The sequence below is a fragment of the Salvelinus alpinus genome, chromosome 24, assembly GCF_045679555.1.
Source record: "Salvelinus alpinus chromosome 24, SLU_Salpinus.1, whole genome shotgun sequence".
Lineage (NCBI taxonomy): Eukaryota > Metazoa > Chordata > Actinopteri > Salmoniformes > Salmonidae > Salvelinus > Salvelinus alpinus.
The window spans coordinates 20,587,892-20,608,401 of NC_092109.1; the positions used below are offsets into that span (position 1 = coordinate 20,587,892).

A 20,510-nucleotide genomic window follows, 5' to 3' on the forward strand; every position below is an offset into this window, starting at 1 on the left:
AGAAAACAAACTGTAAGTGCATCTCAGTTCCTCAGTTTCTTTTCTGTCCTTTTTTCAAAGTTACCTCTATTCTGGCCACACACACTTATAATACATGTGTTAAGATAATGTGGCCTGGAAACCGAATTCGGTGCTCACTTGATTAAACACTGGAATTCTGTGCAGTGCCCAGAAATGAGGTTAGCAAATGGGTTTTGTTGGTTGCCAGTTTGGAAGTGCACAAAAGGAAAACAGGGAGAACACAGTGTCTGCGGCGCTGGCTTCTCAAAGCACTTGATGAATGTTGGTGTACGTCACTCTGGATAATACAAGGTATCTGTGGACTCCAAATATGGCTGGAGGAGCGCTGTTTGGGGTTGTTATGACCGATGCTAAAGTGAGAACCCTGTGCAGGGCCCCTCTCAGTAGGAACACACCTCAGTCTGCAGCTAGTCTGCTGCCTCCCCTGCTTTACTGGCAATGAACTCAGTCCGCTGTCTGCCGCATATAGTCCATTGCTGAGAAAAGTCAACAGCTCATTCAGCCCTGATACTTCACTGACCTCATCCATGTGTAGTCAGTCAGACCACTGTTCTAAATGCGTTGTTCACATAAATTGTGCCCTTTTTCTCCCCAACTTTCAGCACACATCTTCCAACAAACAATAATCAATCAATCAATCAATCAAATGTATTTATAAAGCCCTTTTTACATCAGCCGATGTCACAAAGTGCTGTTCAGAAACCCAGCCTAAAATCCCAAACAGCAAGCAATGCAGATGTAGAAGCACGGTGGCTAGGAAAAACTCCCTAGAAAGGCCAGAACCTAGGAAGAAACCTAGTGAGGAACCAGGCTCTGAGGCGTGGCCAGTCCTCTTCTGGCTGTGCCGGGTGGAGATTTTAACAGAACATGGCCAAGATGTTCAAATGTTCATAGATGACCAGCAGGGTCAGATAATAATAATCACAGTGGTTGTAGAGGGTGCAACAGGTCAGCACCTCAGGAGTAAATGTCAGTTGGCTTTTCATATCCGATCATTCAGAGTTCAGAGTCCAAAACAGCAGGTCCGGGACAAGGTAGCACATCCAGTGAACAGGTCAGGGTTCCATAGCTGCAGTTAGAACAGTTGAAATTGGAGCAGCTGCATGCCCCGGTGGACTGGGGAGAGCAAGGAGTCGTCAGGCCAGGTAGTCCTAGGGCTCAGGTCATCTGAGAGAGAGAATGAGAGAGAATTAGAGGGAGCATACTTACATTCACACAGGACACTGGATGAGACAGGAGAAATACTCCAGATATATAACAGACTGACCCTAGCCCCCCGACACACAAACTATTGCAGCATAAATACACATATGTAGGATCCTTTTAGTTTTTTGGGGCGGGGGGCATCCACCCACACCCAATCTCTTCGGGGGATAAATCTCCTCAGATGTAGGATAATCCTGCAGCAACAGGAAATGTGAATTATTATGTGAATTATAATTCATGGACATTTTTGTAAGGGTTGATACATTTTGTGTTAGGGCAAATCAAGTCTGAAATTTCAAAGTGGAAATTACAACCATTATAAGTATTTTTTAAACTCAAATACCCTACAAGTTTGCAACAAAATAGTGATACAATTAAGCTACTACATCTATATACTACTTACACACTTTGTTTGTATTGCACATTTGACACATTTACCTGAATTCCTTACCACCCCACTAAATGTGTCACTACTGAAACATAGTGAAAGAGTTGCGGTAAAGGGAGAACCATGCATAGTAGTGATCATTTTGATTAACCTTCCATTACACATACATTTTATAAATGTTATTTGCATACTAAACTACTTGCATACAACTACCAAAATAGTAAAAACATGATTTTTAACCTGATTTTCAAAATCTTTCAATTGAATTTAGAGAAATATAATCTCTATTGTTCTTTGTAAAATGTTCAGTGTTGATTGTATGAATCTAAAACTTGTTGATTGATTGAATTTATCAATTACTTTGTGCGATATGAATTTAAGATGGTTTGTCATTGCCTTGGATTGATTTAGAACATATGTTTGATATGAATACATGTCCTCTAGATTTGAAGACTTACTTGTGGGCGGGACAGCAATTCACATCACTTCTGTATAATCCCCATATACACATCATAGCATTTCACCCTACTAGCGGTTCAGCTACAGCACACTCTATGCTCGCATCTATACTCTAGCTCTTACCTGCCTGCAAACAAATTCAAACAATCACACATCATGTTTGCAAATGCAATGATTTAACCTTTGTTTTCTGGTGTATTTATTTTTGTCTGATATGTGTTTGTTGTGTCTGTTGCGTGTGTATTGCTTTTATAGTTGCCTGGCTGTACCATCTATGCTCCCTCCTCGCAGGATACTACCTTTCTGTACTGCCTATCATCTAAAGCTGTGAAACACCATCGCCCAATAACTGCCAGATCCCTACATTTGTTTTGTTGAATAGTTTATTTTGTTTATAAAGAAAATGAAAAGTGCTATATCAAATAAATACATGTATTATTATAAGTTATGTCTGATCTGCTGGGTCCCTGTCCTTTTGACCTCCAGGACCTCCAGACGTTGAGCAGGCATGTGAGCCCAGCGTGCGCACCTGGAGCCCCAACGCCGGCATCGAGCAGTGGGTCGTGGGGCTGTCTGAGTGTCCCCTGCAGGGTTGCATGCTCCAGCTGGAGTTCCCCCACCCACTAGTGCCCGACTCCCTCACCGTGTGGGTCACCTTCTTCAGCCCCGAGGAGATGGCCCTTCCCGCCATCCACAACATCCTGCTCCTGACCGTCAGTGGAAACAACCTCTCGTTGGGTCCTAGTAACGTGTTCTGTGATGCGCCGCTGACGCTGAAGCTGGACGTGGAGGAGGAGGTGTACGGCGTGCAGTTCTTCACCATGGAGCAGCATCTGGAGATTGATGCCACCCTACTGGCGTCTAAGCCCGACTGCCCGCTGTGCCGCCACTGCAAGCCTCTCATCCACCGACTGCTGCGTCAGCCGCCATTCTCCCATACCCCCCATGGCGTGCTGTTGAACGACCCTGCCAGGCGATACACTGACAGGTGAGAGACTAGGGTGGTTGGCTGTTTACTGTCAGTTACACGTGACTTTGAATGCGTTGCCTGTGTGGGTTGTACTGTATAGGCCTGGTGTAGGTTAATGATACCTCAGGATTGCTGCGTTCTCTGCTTAATAGGTGAGATATTGCGTAGTAAGCTTTATCTCGTCACACAGCCAATTAATCTGATCCTCATTGACCCTGTGTCGGGGGAAGACACTCTTATTTTTGCACTAAGTTGTTCTTGGTCAGGGGGTGAACAGAGCCAAAGTTAATATGCTGAGGAAAGCGCTGCAGGCTGATTAAAGCCTGGGCCTGCAAGCCTGCTTACCTGCCTGTCTGCCCGCCTGCCTGTGTCCAGAAGGGCAGCTGGTGTGGTCTTCCTGGCCCAGCCTCTGTCTACCCCAGCCAAGCACCAGGGATCTGGGCTGTGGGCTCTGTATATCTCCCCTCTAGAATGGGCCTAAGCCTACCTCCCGCTCTCTGGCCAGCCCAGCCCTGGGCGGAGTGATATTTTGCACTGGTATAATAAAATATTTTGGACTATTTTGACAAATTGAGAAATGTTTCGTAGTTAATTTTGTTTTGGGGTCGGAAGAAATGACTTTTAAAATCCCAAATAAGAAACCTCCATGAAAATGTCCCCTATAAATATGAGTGTCATGATGTTTCAATGTGTTCTTTTGAAAGACCCTCAGGCATATTAGTGGGCCATCACCAGTCTGGTGGTTTCAAATCCACTGCCCAGCATCCATTTCTCAAGTCAAAGGTCATTCATTGATAGCCACATTAGTTTTTTTCCAAGTTCCATGGAGTTACTGGGGAAAACAAATGTCTTGTTGATTGCATTATCTGTGCACAGTGGAGTTTTGTGCTTTGCTTTCATGGAATGTGGTGACTAGATAAAGGTAGAACTCTCTGTGGCATTGCCATGTGTTGTGCCATTTCGCTTTCATGCTGTCAGCGTGGTTCACATGAGAAGGAAAATGGGTGAAAAGACACGATAGGGTGAGTATGCCTGCTATCCAAGATAAAGAGGGTGTTAATGCACTAGCTCACATAGTGTTTTCTATAAGTACATGGAGTAGCCAGCCAAATAGAAAAAGTTGTTAGTTGTTTTGGATATCCTCTAGGCCTACAGTGAGGGGAAAAAGTATTTGATCCCCTGCTGATTTTGTACGTTTGCCCACTGACAAAGAAATGATCAGTCTATAATTTTAATGGTAGGTTTATTTGAACAGTGAGAGACAGAATAACAACAAAAAAATCCAGAAAAACACACGTCAAAAATTTTATAAATTGATTTGCATTTTAATGAGGGAAATAAATATTTGACCCCTCTGCAAAACATGACTTAGTACTTGGTGGTAAAACCCTTGTTGGCAATCACAGAGGTCAGACGTTTCTTGTAGTTGGCCACCAGGTTTGCACACATCTCAGGAGGGATTTTGTCCCACTACTCTTTGCAGATCTTCTCCAAGTCATTAAGGTTTCGAGGCTGACGTTTGGCAACTCGAACCTTCAGCTCCCTCCACAGATTTTCTATGGGATTAAGGTCTGAAGGCTGGCTAGGCCACTCAAGGACCTTAATGTGCTTCTTCTTGAGCCACTCCTTTGTTGCCTTGGCCGTGTGTTTTGGGTCATTGTCATGCTGGAATACCCATCCACGAGGGAAGGAGGTTCTCACCCAAGATTTGATGGTACATGGCCCCGTCCATCATCCCTTTGATGCGGTGAAGTTGTCCTGTCCCCTTAGCAGAAAAACACCCCCAGAGCATAATGTTTCCACCTCCATGTTTGACGGTGGGGATGGTGTTCTTGGGGTCATAGGCTGCATTCCTCCTCCTCCAAACACGGAGAGTTGAGTTGATGCCAAAGAGCTCCATTTTGGTCTCATCAGACCACAACACTATCACCCAGTTGTACTCTGAAGCATTCAGATGTTCATTGGCAAACTTCAGACGGGCATGTATATGTGCTTTCTTGAGCAGGGGGACCTTGCGGGCGCTGCAGGATTTCAGTCCTTCACGGCGTAGTGTTACCAATTGTTTTCTTGGTGACTATGGTCCCAGCTGCCTTGAGATCATTGACAAGAACCTCCCGTGTAGTTCTGGGCTGATTCCTCACCGTTCTCATGATCATTGCAACTCCACGAGGTGAGATCTTGCATGGAGCCCCAGGAGCTCCATTTAAGAGTGTATGACGGCTGCGTGGTCCCATGTGTTTATACTTGCGTACTATTGTTTGTACAGTAGAACGTGGTACCTTCAGGCGTTTGGAAATTGCTCCCAAGAATGAACCAGACTTGTGGAGGTCTACAATTTTTTTCTGAGGTCTTGGCTGTTTTCTTTTGATTTTCCCATGATGTCAAGCAAAGAGACACTGAGTTTGAAGGTAGGCCTTGAAATACATCCACAGGTACAACTCCAATTGACTCAAATGATGTCAATTAGCCTATCAGAAGCTTCTAAAGCCATTACATAATTTTCTGGGAATTTTCCAAGCTGTTTCAAGGCACAGTCAACTTAGTGTATGTAAACTTCTGACCCATTGGAATTGTGAAGGAGTGAATTATAAGTGAAATTATCTGTCTGCAAACAATTGTTGGATTACTTGTGTCATGCACAAAGTAGATGTCCTAACCGACTTGCCAAAACTATAGTTTGTTAACAAGAAATTTGTGGAGTGATTGAAAAACGAGTTTTAATGACTCCAACCTAAGTGTATGTAAACTTCCGACTTCAACTGTACGTTGGTGCGAAAAGTGCAAATCAATCCCAGAACAACAGCAAAGGACCTTGTAAAGACGCTGGAGGAAACAGGTACAAAATATCTATATCCACAGTAAAACGAGTCCTATATCGACATAACCTGAAAGGCCGCTCAGAAAGGAAGAAACCACTGCTCCAAAACCGCCATAAAAAAGCCAGACTACGGTTTGCAACTGCACATGGGGACAAAGATCATACTTTTTGGAGAAGTGTCTTCTGGTCTGATGAAACAAAAATAGAACTGGTTGGCCATAATGACCATTGTTATGTTTGGAGGAAAAGGGGGAGGCTTGCAAGCCAAAGAACACCATCCCAACCGTGAAGCACGGGGGTGGCAGCATCATGTTGTGGGTGTGCTTTGCTGCAGGAGGGACTGGTTAACTTCACAAAATAGATGGCATCATGAGGTAGGAAAATTATGTGGATATATTGAAGCAACATCTCAAGATGGGTCTTCCAAATGGACAATGACCCCAAGCATACTTCCAAAGTTGTGGCAGAATGGCTTAACTTCTCTGGGATATGTGGGACGCTAACGTCCCACTTGGCCAAAAGCCAGCAAAAATGCAGACCGCCAAATTCAAATAAATTACTATAAAAATCAAACTTTCATGAAATCACACATGAAAGATACCAAATTAAAGCTACACTTGTTGTGAATCCAGCCAACATGTCAGAGTTCAAATAGGCTTTACGACGAAAGCACACCAAACGATTATGTTAGGTCAGAGCCAAGTCACAGAAAAACACAGCCATTTTTCCGCCCAAAGAGAGGAGTAACAAAAAGCAGAAATAGAGATAACATTAATCACTAACCTTTGATGATCTTCATCAGATGACACTCATAGGACTTCATGTTACACAATACATGTATGTTTTGTTCGGTAAAGTTCATATTTATATCCAAAAATCCGAGTTTAGGCGGGACCCTACTGTCTCACTTGGCCAAAAGCCAGAGAAAATGCAGAGCGCCAAATTCAAATAAATGATCTGTGATCTGTGTTCAATACCGGATTAAAACAAACTGTAGCTAGCTTTCTGTTCACGCGCCTCTATCTAACAGTACACTTCAAGTGACCCTCGTTCAAGATGGTCGTACTTCTTCATTACACAAAGGAAAAAACCTCAACCAATTTCTAAAGACTGTTGACATCCAGTGGAAGCGGTAGGAACTGGAAGAAGGTCAATTAGAAATCTGGATTCCCAATGAAATCCCATTGAAAAGAGAGTGACCTAAAAATAAAAAAAATCTGAATGGTTTGTCCTCTGGGTTTCGCCTGCTAAATAAGTTCTGTTATACTCACAGACATGATTCAAACAGTTTTAGAAACTTCAGAGTGTTTTCTATCCAAATCTACTAATAATATGCATATCTTATCTTCTGGGGATGAGTAGCTGGCAGTTGAGTTTGGGTATGCTTTTCATCCAAACGTGAAAATGCTGCCCCCTATCCTAGAGAAGTTAAGCACAACAAATCACAAAGCCTTGACCTCAATCCCATAGAATATTTGTGGGCAGAACTGAAAAGCGTGTACGAGCCAGGAGGCCTACAAACCTGACTCAGTTACACCAGCTCTGTCAGGAGGAATGGGCCAAAATTCACCCAACTTATTGTGGGAAGCTTGTGGAAGGCTATTTATAGGCCATTTAAAGGCAATGCTAACAAATATGAATTGAGTGTATGTAAACTTCTGACCCACTAGGAATGTGATGAAAGAAATAAAAGCTGAAATAAATCATTCTCTCTGCTGTTATTCTGACATTTCACATTCTTAAAATAAAGTGGTGATCCTAACTGACCTAAGACAGGGATTTTTTTACTAGGATTAAATGTCAGAAATTGTGAAAAACTTAGTTCAATGTATTTTGCGAAGTTGTATGTAAACTTCCGACTTCAACTGTATATAGCCAAGTTATCGCTACTCGTTGTGTATTTATTATTTTATTATAACTTGTTTATACTTTTCTATTATTTATTTATTTTATTTTATCTCTGTATTGTTGGGAAGGACCCGTAAGTAATCATTTCACTGTTAGTCTACACCTGTTGTTTACAAAACATGTAACAAATAAAATGTGATTTGATGTGTAAGGTTGGACTGGTCAGGGGTAGTTAGGGACTGGATGTTAAAAAAAAGTTATCATCATTCTATCGATATGCTATATATAATCATTACACAACTTTCAAGGAGTAGGGTATTTGATGCAAGGCTATTTGGTGAAACATATAAGAATACTTTTCCATTTGATAAAATTAGCCTACATTATCACATTCTCTTGCTCGCTCGAGAAAAGTAATTTGTCCCTGGCTTGCAAATGAAATCCCCTGCATCATTTCTAATGAAAGTCTACCGATTTGACAATGTAAATGTAGGCTAATTATGAATGTAATAATAGCATATTTGATCTTCCCCATTGAAAAATTGAACAGTGAGCATAAATTGCATTTCGATAGATGTATGCATCAGTACCTAAGCTATCAATTATATCTGCAACAGAAATGACTTTACAAGGATAGGTTCATTGTCAGCTGGCTACTGTAGGAAAGTTATACGTCATCCATATGTGTCATCCTGTGGCTGTTATGTTGCACACTATATTTACATTTGCTTTTTAGCCACTTAGCATACACTCTTATGCAGAGCAACTTACTGGAACAATTAGGGTTAACACACTAGTCTTTTCCGCTCATTTTAGTATATATGTTTTACCATAATGATCTGATCACGCCATGCAACAATAGATGTAGGATACAGACAGAGACGGAAGATGATTTGACAGAATGCGTTATTGCATGAAGTTCGATCTAGCGCTGCAGTGATTGGGGGGCTGCATAACCTGGTGACGTAGCTCTTGCTCCCTGAGTGAGAGAAGTGCAGACTTTGACAGACAGTCCAACAATGAGTCAGAGGGGTTTAGGAACTTAGACAATTTTTCGGGAATATGCCGTTATTCCGCTTTAATTCTCTGCTACTCCCAAAATGTTTCAGGGATATCAAATTATCATATTGTGTGCATTTCATCAAATGCTTGTCGTAGTCAAACAACTAATAGGTCTAATATTGCCCAGCTCTTGTTATTTTCTCGTGTTTGATCCGGACTGAGTTCTCACCTGCAGCAAACCGCACAATGGTACAAATTGATGATGGGCGACATCAGGCACACATCAAGATATAATAAGCAACTAATTCTAAAACACTGAGAAATATTGAAATTAATCGATTGTAAATTAACAAATACAAAAGCTTCCACGGACTGAAAAAAAAAGAAGCATGACCCTCCCCCCCAATTCCTCCATGTACCCCGTTCTGTAAATGTCAAAAGGTCCCTTAGGGGTTGTCTGAGAAAGGGGGGGAGGGTTAGGGGGATGACCCTAGTCTTCTGAGACCCCCCCTGGCCCATGGGCTAATCCTCTCCCTGACCTGGTTCCTCTGGCCTGTCAGGGCTTCAAAGCCCACCTCAGCTCTGACGTGACGGGACCCGCCAGCCCGGAAGGAAGAGGACAGCTGCCCCCTACGGCCCCTTTTCACTGGGAACCCTGCCCCCATTCTGCCCTTCTCCTTCCCTCCTATATCCCCCTATGTTCTCCTATGCTCTTACCCCTGTGGCCCCATGGCCCTGCTCCTCTCCTGTCAAGTCCACTGTTGCTCTAGCCCTGAGAAGACATGCCCCTTCACATCTATTCAGAGAGCTCTGTTGTTTTCCCAGCTCTGACTGCCTGACTAGGAGGTTATTGTTTTCTTTTTGCCAGCAAAACAGATAAGGGATGTATAATACACTTCTTCGGTATTTGTGAGAAATAGCTTTGTGCTCCAACATTACTTGTTTTAGATCGCCTCCGTGTGCAGATTGTTTTGGGGGAGGTTTTTTGTTTTGTTTGTGACTTCGAGTTCACAGATACGTGCAAGAATTTTTTTTTTTTAGAGTATAATACTATGAATGGTTTTGAAGCCTCGTGTTTTGCAATACTAATGTGTACTGCAAAGAAAACATACAACACCCTCTTCTCTCCTCCCTCTCTCCCCCTTCCTCTTCACCTCTCTTCCTCCTCCTCTCCCCATAACACACTCTCCATCTCCATTGCCCCCTCCAATCCAACAAAGTCCCACTGTGCCCTGCGCTCCATCTGACATCCCTTGCCTGCTCTCTCTCCATAAGAGCCGCATTAGCACTGAGCCTTGCATAAGCTCTCTAATATGAACCATATTGGTGAGTGGCAGACAGAGGTAGTGGAGGAGGCAGCAGCGGGTCCCTGGATGTCTGAACGTCTCACCTCTTGCTCTGCCTCTCTCTCCTCAGAACTCTTTTTCAGAAATCCGACCTGATTTCCCTGGGATAAAATTGGGCAAGATCCAAAAAGTGTATTTTCGGGTTTTGTTAAGGTGGAATGTTCAGGAGGGGGTTGTGCTTCTCTGTGGGAGGCCGTGGAGGTGATTCTGGGTTTATTATAATTCTGCTCCCTCTGCCTCAATGGGCGCTGACCAATTTTACTGTGAAGCACTACATTGAAGTTCAAAGGTCCGTACTGGGGGTGCAGATTCCTCATAGGATTCCACAGGTTGTTATGATAAAGAGGTTCTCTGTAGAGTTCCCACCGTAGAGTTCCACAGGTATCTGCGGTCTCGAACCAGACGACGTAACTGTCCAGTGAAAATCTCACCTTTAAAAGTTAATCTTCTGTTAACTTGTACCCAAATAATGTTGTTGACGTGTGTTGTACTCATATTTGAAAACAAAGCTGAAAGCATCATTTGGAGGGGGAAAAAACACATCTCAAACAAAAATGCTTGAAATTTGCTTGGATAATGACATCATTATCTTTGTCTGAGACAGGCCTGTATGTGATTGGTCCAGCAGCCTTTTCCTTTTTTGCCAAATTCTCCGGTGGGATAAGGATCCTTCTCGAGACTGGGGGAGACACGAGTTTACTGCACACAAGCAAGTTAGCTCGCAAGGCAAGCAAACCACAGCTGGCGTTTAAAAAAAGGACAAAACCTATGTGACAACTATCTCGCCAGTCACTTCTACACTTACTGGCCAGTTGTTGTTTATTTTAAAACATTTTTAATCCCTTTTTCTCCCCAATTTCGTAATATCCAATTGGTGGTTACAGCCTTGTCCCATCGCTGCAACTCCCGTACGGGCTCAGGAGAGGCGAAGGTCGAGAGCCATGCCTCCTCCGAAACACAACCCTGCCAAGCCGCACTGCTTCTTGACACACTGCTCGTTTAACCTGGAAACCAGCCACAACAATGTGTCAGAGGAAACACCGTCCAACTGGCGACCGTGCCAGCGTACATGTGCCCAGCCCACCAAAGGAGTCGCTAGAGCGAAATGGGACAAGGACATCCCGGCCGGTCAAACCCTCCCCTAACGCAGACGATGCTGGGCCAATTGTGCGCCACCTCATGTGTCTCCCAGTTGTGGCCGGCTAAGACGGCTGCGACACAGGATCGAACCCGGATCTGTAGTGACACCTCTAGTACTGCTACACAGTGCCTTAGACCGCTGCGCCACTCGGGAGGCCCTTACCGGACAGTTTAGGTACACCCATCTAGTACAGAGTCGGCCCTCTCTTTCCCACCAGATCAGCATGAATTCTTCCGAGAATGGATTCTACAAGGTGTCTGAAACGTTTGTTGCGCAATCTGTATCAAGGGACCTAACGTGTGTCATGAAAACTTTCCCCACACCAGTACACCACCACCACCAGCCTGTACCAGGCAGGATGGGTGCATGGACTCCTGACTCTGTCATAAGCATGATGCAACATGAACCGGGATTCGTCGGACCAGGTGATATTTTCCCACTCCTCAATTGTCCAGTGTTGGTGATCGTGTGCCCACTGGAGCAGTTTCTTCTGCCGTTCTGCACACCACTGTTGTACTGCGCCGTTATTTATCTGTTCGTGGCCAGCCTGTTAGCTTGCACAATTCTTGCCATTCTCCTTCGACCGCTGTCATCAACGAGCTGTTTTCACCCACAGGACTGCCGCTGACTGGATGTTTTTTTGTTGTTGCAGCATTCTCGGTAAACCCTAGACACTGTCATACGTGAAAAGCACAGGAGGGCGACCACGCCTGAGATACTGGATCCGGCGCGCCTGGCACGACGATCATACCACTCTCAAAGTTCCTTAGGTCACTCGTTTAGCCCATTCTAATGTTCAATCGAACAGTAACTGAATGCCTTGATGCCTGTCTGCCTGCTTTATGTAGCAATCCATTTTTGCGAACGAGGTGTTGTACCTAATAAACTGGTATTTCAAATGATGTGGTTTGTAAGAGTTGGCCTGCTGGCTGTTTAGAAGCAGTTAGCTAACGCTAGTATGCTAAAGTTAGTTAGAATGCTAATGTTAGCTAGCATGCTAAAATTAGCTAGCTGGCTAGTCAATAAAAAAGCAAGTCAAAGCAGATCCTCCACACAACAACCATCTCACCATTCCCTTTTATTTTAAATCCTGTGGTTTGTAACGAAACGTTTTATTTCAAGAGGAAACCTAGCTAGCTGTTGTTAACTGATATATGTAGCAGTAGTAACTAGCTATCTAGACAAATAATCAGCCTACATTTATTGCTGTTATAGTAAAGTGACCTAGTTCCATCGTTCATTTCCAAATCCTGAATCCAATCCATCCATACAATTTCATTTGGTGCAGCCTGGCTCCATCAGTCTGCCTCAGTGCCTCCACATGGGATCTATTTTGAATATCCAAGTGTTTGCACGTCTCATTGGCTGAGCTGTCAAATTATTATTTTATTTTTTTACCAGTATATGCCCAAACCACTCTGTTGTTTCCTAACAGGCCAAGCAGGGGCACAGGGAAAAGCTGCTTTTTAACATCTATTTAATTCATATTGTAATTCATTTGAGGTAATATTTAATAGAAAATCTGGAACCCTGGACATAGAATTATATAGCATATGTCAAATACTTTCAAATACTTGAGCAGCAACCTCAAAAGTATCTGACCTAGGTCTGCCTCTAAGAACATGTATAGGGGAGTTAAAAATAAAATTACTTATCACTTTTTGTTTGACAACAATGGTTTCCATTGTTATTATTAGCATTACTTATACTGTCTTTGCTGATATTCCTACTTTGGCACTGTCCGTATGTTAGGTTTACTCTTCACTGTCTGATTTGGCAGTATGTGAGCCCCACTCAACAGTGAGTCATTAACGCTAGGCTAGGCCAGTGGAGCTCCTCGCTAAATGACGTGTCATCTGAACCATGGGAGTGATGGAACTTCTCAGACGTGTCATCAATGTGAGACAACCTGTTGGTTGACTGTGTGTCTGCTGTGCAGCTTGTTATTGTGCTGAATTAATTAAGGTAATGGAGTCTTATTAATGTCTTATTCCTTATAATATCGCAGAAAATATTTTGGACCTTCTAATTCAAGAGAAGAGATAGAAGTAGCACTGCCACCAAATCCTTGTGACTCTGAGGCTGTCCTATAGTAATTTTATATTGTAGGGTAAATTGCAGGACATTGAGTTAGGCTCAGGGTTTCCCCAATCTCGGTCCTGGTTTTTGACCTAGCACTTCACGGCTGATTCAAATAACCAACTCATCATCAGCTGTGTAGTGCTAGGGCAAAAACGTGCATACAGGTGGGTGGGTGGGGGGGGGGGGGGGGCAGGACTCTGTTCCATTCATAAGAACTAGCGCAATAATATTTAGTAGGCAGGAAACCTCAAATGTATGGCAGCTGTCACCTTAACAAAAGGTATGCTGCTTTATTTATTGTTCTTCAAAGGTTTAATTTAAGCATTTCTTCAACATCTTAGATTTATCTGGCCTCTCATCTGGTATCTTTACGCCAAGAAAAACAAGCAGCTTCAGATCGGAAACGCACACACACACACACACACACACACACACACACACACACACACACACACACACACACACACACACACACACACACACACACACACACACACACACACACACACACACACACACACACACACACACACACACACACACACACACACACACACACACACACACACACACACACACACACTTCCGCATGCAATCAGGCGGTGTTATCAAAAACACATTTGAAAGGCATATTACTGTGCATTGTGCCAGACTCTACGTCTTTGGTGAGATAAGATATCTATTCTCACAAGGGCCTTAGAGAAGAACGTATGGACGGACTTCAATGGAAGCCGTAACAATGAAATATTGTCACACGACACCCTGTTGACCTTAGAGCTGAAGCCTTTGGAGTGGCATAGAGAATAGGAGCTAGGCCTATATTGTCCCAAGAATGCACATAGAACACAAAGTCTATGTACACTGGAGCTCAGTGGATGACTACAGGCTGAAATAATCAGTTGTGTTGTGTCACAACAGCAATTTGTGTTCAGCTCTATTGAAATGATTTGATGAATGCCATCACAATAGTTTTTTTTAGAAACAAATGCATACATTGCTATGGTTACCTTTGAACAAAATTTAAGCCCCCAATCTGCTGACATATTGGTCCCTCAATGTCATAAGGTGGTTTAGAGAGCTCACAAAATGTTTTTTGAAGGCCATAAACCCCACATCTATCGCCTGAATGTGTGTGTATGTACTTTGCTTTCGAGCATGCCTGGGTCACACGCACACAGATATACAGTACCAGTCAAAAGTTTAGATACACCTACTCATTCAAGGGTTTTTCTTTATTTTTACTATTTTCTACATTGTAGAATACTGGTGAAGACATCAAAACTATGAAATAACACATATGGAATCATGTAGTCAGCAAAAAAGTGTTAAACAAATCAAAATATATGTTATATTTGAGATTCTTCAAAGTAGCCACCCTTTGCCTTGATGACAGCTTTGCACACTCTTGGCATTCTCTCAACAAGTTTAATAAGGTAGTCTCGCATTAACAGCTGCTAACCATGTGTATGTGACAAATAAAATTTGATTTGATTTAGTCACCTGGAATGTATTTCAATTAACAGGTGTGCCTTGTTAAAAGTTAATGTATGGAATTTATTTTCTTCTTAATGCGTTTGAGCCAATCAGTTGTGTTGTGACAAAGTAGGGGTGGTATACAGAAGACATCCCTATTTGGTAAAAAACCAAGTCCATATTATGGCAAGAACAGCTAAAATAAGCAAAGAGAAACGACAGTCCATCATTACTTTAAGACTTGAAAGTCAATACGGAACAGTTCAAGAACTTTGAAAGTTTCTTCAAGTGCAGTCGCAAAAACCATCAAGCGCTATGATGAAACTGGCTCTTATGAGGACCGCCACAGGAAAGGAAGAGCCAGAGTTACCTCTGCTGCAGAGGATAAGTTCATTAGAGTTACCAGCCTCAGAAATTGCAGCTCAAATAAATGCTTCACAGAGTTCAAGTAACAGACACATCTCAACATCAACTGTTCAGAGGAGATGAGGTGATTCAGGCCTTCATGGTCAAATTGCTGCAAAGAAACCACTACTAAAGGACACCAATAAGAAGAAGAGACATGTTTGGGCCAAGAAACACGAGCAATGGACATTATTAGACTGTTGTAAATCTGTCCTTTTGTCTGATGAGTCCAAATTTGAGATTTTTGGTTCCAACCGCCATGTCTTTGTGAGATGCAGACTAGGTGAACGGATGATCTCCGCATGTGTTGTTCCCAATATGAACCATGGAGGAGGAGGTGTGATGGTGCTTTGCTGGTGACACTGTCTGTGATTTATTTAGAATTCAAGGCACACTTAACCAGCATGGCTACCACAGCATTCTGCAGTGATACGCAGATTGAAGGAAAAGCAGCTCAGCATATGTGGGAACTACTTCAAGACTGTTGGAAAAGCATTCCAGGTTAAGTTGGTTGAGAGAATGCCAAGAGTGTGCAAAGGTGTCATCAAGGCAAATAAAGGTAAATAAAAAGGCAAAGGGTGGCTACTTTGAAGAATCTCAAATATAAAATCGTTTAACGTTTAACGTTTAACACTTTTTTGGCAACTACATGATTCCATATGTGTTATTTCAAAGTTGTGATGTCTTCACTATTATTCTACATTGTAGAAAATAGTAAAAATAAAGAAAACCTGACTAGTGCTGTATATATATGCACACACACACATGCCTAAGTTGCTCCCCGTCAAGATATCAGTGACAGAAAGCCTTAGTGAAGTCAAAGTTTCCCATTGAACCTCTCTCCCCTCTGTGTCTTGACAAAGGTGCTTTTCTTATGTAGACCCACGCCGGAGCATATTTCACATGCCAGTTATTGTCCCTGGTGGCCCCCGGTGGCCCCCGTATCTGTACAGCCTCTCTTGACACTATTTGAAAAATCTGTTTTCTTTTCCTTTTCCCTCCTTTTTTTTCTATTCTCTACTGCATCCCAACGTTTTTTCTCGCCCTCCTCCTTCTCTTTCTTTTCCCTCCAAGACTGGGGAGTGTTTGGAGATGGGAGGCCGAGAGTGGTTGTTGATCTTGGCAGACGACGTGAAGGAAGCCTCATGTGAACTTTTGCTCTGGTATAAGCCGCATAGTTAAATATCATCAGAAGTTTGTGACGTAGCTCTCCTTGCAGCAAGAAGAAGTCCTCTGCCTTTCTCCCTCTCTCTTGCTCTGTCATTCTCTCTCTCCCTCTCTCTTGCTCTGTCATTCTCTCTCTCCCTCTCTCTTGCTCTGTCGTTCTCTCTCTCTCTCTGCCTCCCAGCCATCCTTCACGCCGTTCCAGCCGCTTGCCTCCTCTCGCACGGGTCACGTCCCTCCGTCAGGCCTGGCGAGAAATCTCAGTGTGTGTGTGTGTCTCTCCCTTGTCCCGTACTGGGCCTGGCTCGGCCTACCGCCCTTGGTGTTCTTCTCGTGACAGAATCGGACGAGGAGGAGGGGGAGAGAGCGAGTCGAGGTCCTTGTTGGCGGCATCACTCTGGGCGTCACTCCCTCTGTTCACTCGTGTTTCCTTCAGGCTCATGTCTCCTACAGCTTTTCTTTTCCAGAGGCTTGACTAATTCAATTAAGACTAAGGGATATTTGAGAAAGTCGCCTCGGAGCGTGCCAAAACTGGGGAACACTGTAAAACAGAGCAGTGGGTCAGGTCAAACATCCCATTTGATTGTTGTTAATAATACAATCAAAACCCCGCCCAGATCCTCAATATCCTCCTGACTCTTCTGTACTGGAGAACATGGAAACTGCCTGGTTTGTACCTTCCTTTATGTGTGTGTGTGTGTGTTTGCGTGTGTGTGTTTTCATTGTATCTGCCAAATGGAACCCCATGTTCTCTCTTGCCTGCTGTGAGGGAGCAGGAGAGTGACTGGGGTCTTTGGGATGAGAAGGCATGGAGCACATTTCATACTCAAAACCACCAAGGTAAAAAAGTAAATATTTTGACACATTTTGAAGGCACGGACCGTGTGCTGGGTTGGTGGACTCGGGGCTGAGCTGTGTATGGGTGTGTGTGCGTGCCTGCATGCACATGTATGTCTGAGTGTGTCTGTCTTCATTGTACTTTCTTTCGATGTGTGTGTGTGCATGCACGTGTGTGTCTGTGTCTGCACCGGTGCCTGCAATGAACCTCAATCTGTGTGTGCATGTGCTTCACTCCAAACGTGTGTTTTAATGGATGTGAGAAGCCCCGTTCACAGCTGTGTGCCTGGTCAGAACAGAGCTAAATCGATGCAGAAAAAGGCAGCCCAAGCCATTCATGTTAAGGGTTCATTTGAATGATTTGTTTTGCCACTTATTAAATGTTACTACTTCCCTGGCCATTAGGGCGGGCACCTCCTAAATCTGCTGATGGCGGCTGGAAGAGAAGGGGAAAGAGAGAGGAAGGGGAAGGCCCTGGCCTCATGTGAACCAATGTGTAAGTGCGATGGTTGACACTGCCGCTGTAGCGGCTCTGTAACACAGGGCTAAATTCTCTCTCTCTCTCTCTCTCTCTCTCTCTCTCTCTCTCTCTCTCTCTCTCTCTCTCTCTCTCTCTCTCTCTCTCTCTCTCTCTCTCTCTCTCTCTCTCTCTCTCTCTCTCTCTCTCTCTCTCTCTCTCTCTCTCTCTGTCTCTCTGTGTGTGTGTCAAATCAAAATCAAATTGTATTGGTCACATGCATGTGTTTACATGCATGTGCAGATGTTATTGCGGGTGTGTAGCAAAATGCTTGTTTTTCTAGCTCCGACAGTACAGTAATATCTAAAAAGTATAATCTAACAATTTCCCAACATATACCCAATTTACACAAATCTAAGTAAGAAATGGAATTGAGAATATATACATATCAGGACGAGCAATGTCAGAGCTGTCAGAGCGGCATAGACTAAGATACAGTAGAATAGTATAGAATACAGTAAATGCATATGAGATGAGTAATGCAAGACATGTAAACATTACATTGACTAGTGTTCCATTTATTAAAGTGGCCAGGGATTTCAAGTCTATGTATAATGACCAAAATTATAATAGATTGCCATAGATTTTCTGTTAATTACCAAACTTTCTGAAGATTCCAGTAACCTTGGTAAACTACCGGTAGCTTTGCAACCCTAATTGCATGCACGTGTGTTTTTGTGAGTATGTCTGCTTGTGTATGCGAATGTGTTTGTGTGAGGCTCTCTGTGTGTGTATATGAGCTCAGAGGTGGGAATAATAGGATTTGATCGTCTGTGTGTGATGGTGATGCCTATTGGTTCTATTCACTGTAATTTTATAATATCTTCCCTGTTCTTCTATATCCTGGAAAATCCAAACAGGAACCAGCAACTCTCGTGATTATAACTGACCATTAAATCAAGCAGAAAACAAAACCATGGCCAACATATAGATATAGTATATCTACTGATTCCCTTGGCTCATTCATTGAATTGTACAATGTTGAGCTATCCTGCTGGTCGGCACGCAGAGAGCACACTGATGCGGAGCTATGGGGCTGTTTGTTTTTCTAACTCCCATCTTGTTTTTGGCCTGCGTCAGCCATATTGTGTTACACCGTTTGAAAGCAGTACTGGAGCCCATCGCCAGATGTTTGTTTGTGTCTCAGTGTCCTCGGAGTGGGACGGAAGGAGAGGTGTACTGCTGAGCACACTGCCGGCCCCGTGGCTGTCCCCTCACCTCACCTCTACACACACACAAACACACACCCACACATAAACAGACACACACACACACATGCTGCGGTCACAGCAACCAGCACCCCTTAAACTTTTGTTTGAACGTCAACTCACTCTGTCAGTCTGTTTGGAGCGGCTCCATAGATATCACTTACAGTACAACAGAGCATGAGGGAGAGAGGCAGGAACAAGGCAGGAACCTCATACAGGCTGCAGGGACAGACAATTCAGGTGGGGAGAGAGAGTGTGTGAATACTGGGCCATTTGCCTGAATGGACTGCAATTGAAACCTACCGTAACAGTCATGCCCACCGCATTGCTCTGACTTGTGATCCTACAGGGCTTTTATGGACCTCTCCTTGTAGGTTACTGGAATTTGTTCTTATTTAGGGCCGAACATTTTGTCAATGGGACGTGTATAGAAAATCGAGTTACGAGCACAGATCTTAAGTTACAATTCTTTGCCCAAAGAGTCTTGGTCACTACCTCTACTCTAGGTCAGCGGGCTAAAGGTCTGTTCTCTGTTTGTCTTTGTACAGATGTGGTACCAGCTAAAGATTACTCCCCTGTGTGTGTGTGTAGGGACGTGGTACCAGGCAGTGTGTACACCTACCAGGTCCAAACCATCTCCGCCCGCAGTGAAAGTGAACCGTCTCCACCCCTCACCCATCAGCTTGGGGCACCATACTGCGGAGACGGACGCATCCAGAGGTAACTTGTGGGTGTGCTGTATGTGTGTGTCTATGCGTTTACGTGTGTGTGTTGGCGTGCGTTCGTGCGTGTGTGTGTGCTCTACCATTAACAGTCTCCTGTCTGACTGTCTGTTCGTCTGTCTCTCAGGTCCCAGGGAGAGGAGTGTGATGATATGAACTCCATGAATGGAGACGGCTGCTCCAGCCAGTGTAAGAAGGAGCCCTTCTTCAACTGTGTCGGTACGTCCTCCTCAGAACCATGAATATGTCAAAACAGAGACAGTTTTACCATTGTATTTCAATGCAGTAAATGGTTCTATGAAGAGAAAAAAATGAATGTCCACGACTGATACAGTATGCATGCTCCAAAAGGTGATTTATTGGTGAGACACAGACAGATACCATTTCTATCCCCATTCAGATCTTTGTGAGGGCGGGACCACACAGCCACATAGAGCTGCATTGGGCCGTGCCCTTCTTCCGCGGCATTAGCGAACACATGATGGCACTCGATAGTTGCTGTATCGCCCAATCACAGAACAGCTACAAGTCACATGATCTATAGGGGGACATGTGATGACACATCATGTGTTCGTTAACAAATCACGTGACTTGTATAAGCTCTGTAATTGGACGATACAGTCTACGAGGCTCATGGTTAGTGTGGATTTTGGTGCTCTTTGAAACAGAAACGGACAGTAAAAACATCAACATACGATTTGTTTTGCAATCTCAGTGTACGTTGCACAGTTAAATTGCTATCACTAATATTTGATATCGTTGCGGGTTTTGAGTATTGAGAATCCACTTCCAGAACCCTTCGTTGCAGCCCTATTTACCTGTCCATTTCAATTTGATGATTTCATCGGTCCCTTGAACTCACCATGCTCTTTTAATTGGCTAGCTGTTGTGGCAGATGTGTCT

The 20,510-nt window shown here is 43.7% G+C and overlaps 1 protein-coding gene across 2 annotated transcripts in view; it reads left to right on the forward strand.

The window, feature by feature from the left end:
- Window positions 1-20,510, forward strand: part of pappaa (pregnancy-associated plasma protein A, pappalysin 1a) — a 122,154-nt gene that overhangs the window by 30,199 nt on the left and 71,445 nt on the right. For both annotated transcript variants that reach the window (XM_071363921.1, XM_071363922.1), the window contains exons 7-9: window positions 2,561-3,062; window positions 19,477-19,605; window positions 19,735-19,826. In XM_071363921.1, the coding sequence (XP_071220022.1) occupies window positions 2,561-3,062; window positions 19,477-19,605; window positions 19,735-19,826 (723 nt within the window). The remainder of the gene's footprint in view (window positions 1-2,560; window positions 3,063-19,476; window positions 19,606-19,734; window positions 19,827-20,510) is intronic.